The sequence below is a fragment of the Terrapene carolina genome, unplaced genomic scaffold (genome assembly GCF_002925995.2).
Source record: "Terrapene carolina triunguis isolate 2854851 unplaced genomic scaffold, T_m_triunguis-2.0 Scaffold243, whole genome shotgun sequence".
NCBI lineage: Eukaryota > Metazoa > Chordata > Testudines > Emydidae > Terrapene > Terrapene triunguis.
This window is the reverse complement of record NW_020664594.1, coordinates 876676-882709: the sequence shown is the minus strand read 5'-3', so window position 1 is coordinate 882709 and position 6034 is coordinate 876676. Positions and strand designations below refer to the sequence as shown.

General features: G+C 58.1%; 1 protein-coding gene across 1 annotated transcript in view; it reads left to right on the top strand.

Moving 5' to 3' along the window:
- LOC112109120 (striated muscle-specific serine/threonine-protein kinase-like) overlaps nt 1–6034 on the top strand; it is a gene marked incomplete at its 5' end in the record, with an annotated part of 69163 nt that overhangs the window by 31583 nt on the left and 31546 nt on the right. Inside the window, 3 exons of the mRNA XM_026657434.2 lie at nt 401–505; nt 825–1031; nt 5641–5766. Of these exons, the coding sequence (XP_026513219.1) occupies nt 401–505; nt 825–1031; nt 5641–5766 (438 nt within the window). The remainder of the gene's footprint in view (nt 1–400; nt 506–824; nt 1032–5640; nt 5767–6034) is intronic.

The following is a 6034-nucleotide window of genomic DNA, read 5'->3' as shown; positions in this document are numbered from 1 at the left end:
GACGAGCGGCTGGCGTGCGCCGAGCACGGGGACGAGCGGCTGGCGTGTGCCGACGTGTCCGTGGTTTATGGGTGACTCCGCTGGAGGCAGCCGGGTCTGTGTCTTCGGGGCACTGCCGGGCGTCTTGCCCCTACATGGAGCCCCGGAAGCCCTGGGGGAGTCACTGGAGCTGCTGTGGCCCGGTGGCTGCCAGGGCAGGACGGGCGCGGGGAGCAGAGCACTGCGAGTGGGTGGGGAGGGGTGGCTGTCCCGTCCCGTGTGTCTCTCCACCTGGCCTGTGGTCCCCTCTCTCAGCTGCTCTGCACACATGCCCGCCATGCGTGTGGGTCCAGGACCTGCCTGCCCAGAGGTTGTGGGGCCTGCTGAGCCCACCCGTGCCATGCCTGCCTGTTTCTTTCAGACGTGGTGCCGACTCCCCCCGACGGGCCACCCGCTGTGCTGGCCGTGACCGGCAGAACCGTCACGCTGACCTGGAACAAGCCCAAGTGGCTCGACTCAGCCATAGGTGATCTGGGCACTGGGAAGGGGGCAGGGGCTGGGCCAGGCCAGAGGGGCAGTGGGAGGGGGAGAAGGGCTGGGCAGGGCTGTGGGGCACTGGGAAGGGGGGCAGTGGCGGGGGATGGGGGGCAGTGGGAGGGGGAGAAGGGCTGCCCCCCAGTGCCTGGGAGAGCCAGTGGCCAGGTGGAGCTTAGAGCTGAGCCGCGTGGGGAGCCCCCCAGCCGTGGGGCCTGGCTGGGCTGGGCCGTAGCCGTGGTGCGGGGCGGAGATGGTGCCGGCTGGGAGCCCTGAGAACGTAGCATGGCAGTAGCCTCTCCTCTGCGCAGACCCCGCCTCGGTGACCTACACCATCCAGCAGCAAGTGCTGGGCACCAGCCAATGGACCATCGTGGCCACCGTCCTGCGAGACACGCGTGGCACGTTGCACAGCCTGACCAAGGGGCCGCGATACCTCTTCCGAGTGCTCACGGCCACCCCCAGGAGCAGCAGCAAGCCCTCGCCTCCCAGCGAGCCAGTGCAGCTCCTGGATCGGGGTAAGAGGGGCGGGGGGGACTCCGGGCCACCACCTGGGAGCTGCTGGGCCCCCTTAACTCTCCAGCCTGGGCTGTCTCCCACAAGGCTTTGTTAGTGACCAGCAGCAAACCCCTCCAGGTGCTGTGATCACTCAGCCACCAGCATGTGGAGCCCCACACCCCGCTGGATTGCATGAATGCTCCCAGAGCCGGTCACATAGAGAGAGGCACCAGCCCATCCCCCCAGCTCCCCAGCCTTGCACCCCGGAGCTGCACCATCCTGCCCCGGGCAGACACCCGACCAGTGTATGTTCATTGCCCAGTCGCCCTCCCTCAGTGTGCAGAGGACACGCACCAGCCTTGGTAACCAGAGCTGAGATTTCCCAAGCACTGGTTTAGGTAAAGCATAAAGCAGGTTTATTCACTACAGGAAGGTCGATTAGACGTGATAGGCACAAAAAGTCAGCGATAGTTACCAAAGAAAATAAAAGATGAGCACCCAGTCTAAATCTTAACCCTTATTATACCAGGCAGTATTTGGATCAAGCAGTTTTCTCACCCCACTGGATGTTACAGTTCTTAATACGCAGACTTCTCTCTCCAGCCTGGGACTAGTCTCTTCAGTTGAAGTCTTTGTCTTTCCATCATTCTTGTTGTTTCTAGCATAGGTGGGGGAGGAGAAAGGCAAAATCATAGAATATCAGGGTTGGAAGGGACCTCGGGAGGTATCTAGTCCCACCCCCTGCTCAAAGCAGGACCAATCCCCAACTAAATCATCCCAGCCAGGGCTTTGTCAAGCCTGACCTTAAAAACCTCTAAGGAAGGAGATTCCACCACCTCCCTAGGGAACCCATTCCAGTGCTTCACCACCCTCCTAGTGAAATAGTGTTTCCTAATATCCAACCTAGACCTCCCGCACTGCAACTTGAGACCATTGCTCCTTGTTCTGTCATCTGCCACCACTGAGAACAGCCGAGCTCCATCCTCTTTGGAACCCCCCCTTCAGGTAGTTGAAAGCAGCTATCAAATCCCCCCTCATTCTTCTCTTCTGGAGACTAAAGAATCCCAGTTCCCTCAGCCTCTCCTCATAAGTCATGTGCTCCAGCCCCCTAATCATTTTTGTTGCCCTCCGCTGGACTCTTTCCAATTTTTCCACATCCTTCTTGTAGTATGGGCCCAAACTGGACACAGTACTCCAGATGAGGCCTCACCAATGTCGAATAGAGGGGAATGATCACGTCCCTTGATCTGCTGGCAATGCCCCTACTTATACAGCCCGAAATGCCGTTAGCCTTCTTGGCAACAAGGGCACACTGCTGACTCATATCCAGCTTCTCGTCCACTGTAACCCCCAGGTCCTTTTCTGCAGAACTGCTGCCTAGCCACTCGGTCCCTAGTCTGTAGCAGTGAATGGGATTCTTCCGTCCTAAGTGCAGGACTCTGCACTTGTCCTTGTTGAACCTCATCAGGTTTTTTTTGGCCCAATCCTCTAATTTGTCTAGGTCCCTCTGTATTCTATCCCTACCCTCCAGTGTATCTACCACTCCTCCCAGTTTAGTGTCATCTGCAAACTTGCTTAGGGTGCAATCTATCCCATCATCCAGATCATTAATGAAGATGTTGAACAAAACCGGCCGCAGGACCGACCCCTGGGGCACTCCGCTTGAAATCAGCTGCAAACTAGACATCGACCCATTGATCACTACCTGTTGAGCCCAACGATCTAGCCAGCTTTCTATCCACCTTATAGTCCATTCATCCAGCCCATACTTCTTTAACTTGCTGGCAAGAATGCTGTGGGAGACCGTGTCAAAAGCTTTCTAAAGTCAAGGAATAACACATCCACTGCTTTCCCCTCATCCATAGAGCCAGTTATCTCCTCATAGAAGGCAATCAGGTTGGTCAGGCATGACTTGCCCTTGGTGAATCCATGTTGACTGTTCCTGGTCACCTTCTTCTCCTCCAAGTGCTTCAAAATGGATTCCTTGAGGACCTGCTTCATGATTTTTCCAGGGACTGAGGTGAGGCTGACATATCTGTAGTTCCCCAGATTCTCCTTCTTCCCTTCTTTAAAGATGGGCACTACATTTGCCTTTTTCCAATCATCTGGGACCTCCCCTGATCACCACAAGTTTTCAAAGATAATGGCCAATGGCTCTGCAATCACATCAGCCAACTCCCTCAGCACCCTCGGCTGCATTAGATCCGGCCCCATGGACTTGTGCATGTCCAGCTTTTCTAAATAGTCCTGAACCTGTTCTTTCAGCGCTGAGGGCTGCTCACTTCCTCCCCATGCTGTGCTGCGCAGTGCTGCAGTCTGGGAGCTGACCTTGTCTGTGAAGACCGAGGCAAAAAAAGCATTGAGTACTTCAGCTTTTTCCACATCCTCTGTCACTAGGTTGCCTCCCCCATTCAGTAAGGGGCCCACACTTTCCCTGACCTTCTTCTTGTTGCTAACATACCTGTAGAAACTCTTCTTGTTACCTTTCACATCCCTTGCTTGCTGCAACTCCAAGTGTGATTTGGCCTTCCTGATTACACCCCTGCATGCTCGAGCAATATTGTTATACTCTTCCCTCGTCACTGTCCAAGTTTCCACTTCTTGTAAGCTTCCTTTTTGTGTTTAAGCTCACTGAAGATTTCTCTATTAAGCCAAGCTGGTCGCTGGCCATATTTACTATTCTTTCTGCACATCATGATGGTTTGTTTCTGCCCCCTCAATAAGGATTATTTAAAATACAGCCAGCTCTCCTGGACTCCTTTCTCCCTCCTATTAGCCTCCCAGGGGATCCTGCCCATCAGTTCCCTGAGGGAGTCAAAGTCTGCTTTTCTGAAGTCCAGGGTCCGAATTCTGCTGCTCTCCTTTCTTCCTTGTGTCAGGATCCTGAACTCGACCATCTCATGGTCACTGCTGCCCTGGTTGCCACCCACTTCTACTTCCCCTACCAACTCTTCCCTGTTTGTGAGCAGCAGGTCAAGAGGAGCACGGCCCCTAGTTGGTTCCTCCAGCACTTGCACCAGGAAATTGTCCCCAACACTCTCCAAAAACTTCCTGGATTGCCTCTGTCCCTTATTTTATCCCCTCAGTGCCTGGAGCCCAGGAGCCCAGACATGTCCTGATGGGCTTTGCTGAGTCGCAGGGTTGAGCAGTCCCCAGTGTGGTGCTTGGGCAGCCCCCATTGAATTGTAAATCCCTGATTCGAACTCCCCTGCTGAGACTCTCAAACTTACCACATATTTCAGTAACAACCATCCAGCAAAATCCCAGAACTTCCTACACCCGAACGCTAGACACAGGGGTGCCAGGTGTCCCGTTTTCGACCAGAACGCCCGGTCCTGGCAGCTCCGGTCAGCGGGGCTGACTGGGCCATTAAAAGCCCGATCGGTGGTGCAGGCAGACTCCCAACCTGGCTCCGTGCGACTCCCGGGAAGCTGCCGGCATCTCCCTCTGGCTCCTAGGCGGAGGGATGGCTACTGGGGCTGTGTGCGCTGCCCCCAACACTAGCGCCAGCTCAGCGGCTCCCATTGGCCAGGAACCGCAGCCAATGGGAGTTGAGGGGGCGGTGCCTGCAGGTGCAGGCAGCACTGAGAGCCACCCCGAACCCCCTCCCAACCCCCTGCCCCAGCCCGGAGCCCCATCCTGCACCCCAAACCCCGGCCCAATTCTACATCCCAAACCTCTCATCTCCAGCCCCACCCCAAAGCCTGCAGCCAGAGCCCTCACCACCCCACCCCCTAGAGTCTGTACCCCCTCCCACGCCCCAGCCTCAGCCCAAAGCCCTCTCCTGCCGGAGTCCTCACCCCCTTCCAAACCCTCTGCCCCAGCCTGGAGCCCCATCCTGCACCTCAAACCCTGGCCCCATCACCTACAGCCAGAGTCCTCACCCCCTTCCCAACTCCTGCCTCAGCCCGAAGCCGCCTTCTGCACCCCAAACTCTAATCTCTGGCCTCACCCCAAAGCCCGCAGCCAGAGCCCTCACAACCCCACCCTCCAACCCCCTCCCCCATCCCGGATCCCCCTCCCACACCCTGAACCCCTCATTTCTGGCCCCACCCCAGAGTCCATACCTGCAGCCGGAGCCCTCACTGCCCCCTGAACCCCAACCCCCTGGCCCAGAGTGAGTGAGGGTGGGGGAGAGCGAGCGACGGAGGGAGGGGGATGGAGTGAGCAGGGTGGGTGGCCTTGGAAAAGGGGCAGGGGGCGGGGCAAGGCTGTTCGGTTTTCTGCAAATAGGAAGTTGGCAGCCCCAGGCATATGTATTCGGAGAGAACAATGGGTTACAGGAGCTCATGACCTTTTCTATGATATCTTACCTGGCCGGCTGTGTAAAACCGATCACCATTACACAACCATGGTGAATATGGCGGTTCCGGGGTGCTGCTTTGAGGTGCAGGGGGGGCACGTGGCACAATGGCCGGTCCCTTCTCCAGCAGGCAGGGCTGCCGGGGAACCAGGTGGGGGGGCATGTCCCCAGTGATCAGGAACCCCATAGCTAGGGGGGTGGTGGGGAGCAGGCCCTGCTGGGGCGGTTTCTTTCTGGGCCTTGGCAGAGGGGCGGAGAAGGGGGCTCAGGCCAGGCCCCACGGGCCGGGCTGCGGTTGCCGTAGTGACTAGGGGCTGTGTTGGCAGGTCCATACCTGGAGGAGGCCCCTGTCATCCTGGACAAGCCAGATGTGGTGTACGCAGTGGAGGACCAGCCAGCCTCCGTCACCGTGACCCTGAACCACGTGGAGGCCACGGTCACCTGGAAGAGGTGGGATGCAGCTTCACCAGCCCCAGCTCTGGCAGCACCAGGGCGCGTGAGCCAGGCCGTCCATGGCGTGACTGGGGCCTCTGTCAGCCAGCACCGTGCGGGGCTCCCTGGGGGCTCCCTGTGGCCCTGCGCTCCGGGGGGTGCCTCTTGGAGCATCTCCAACCCCCCCCCTGCACCCCCGAACCATTGCTGAATTGTATACACAGCTGGGGGGGGTCCCGGCGACTCCAGCCCGGCCTCTCCCAGCAGGGGGCGCTGTGGGGGGCGGGG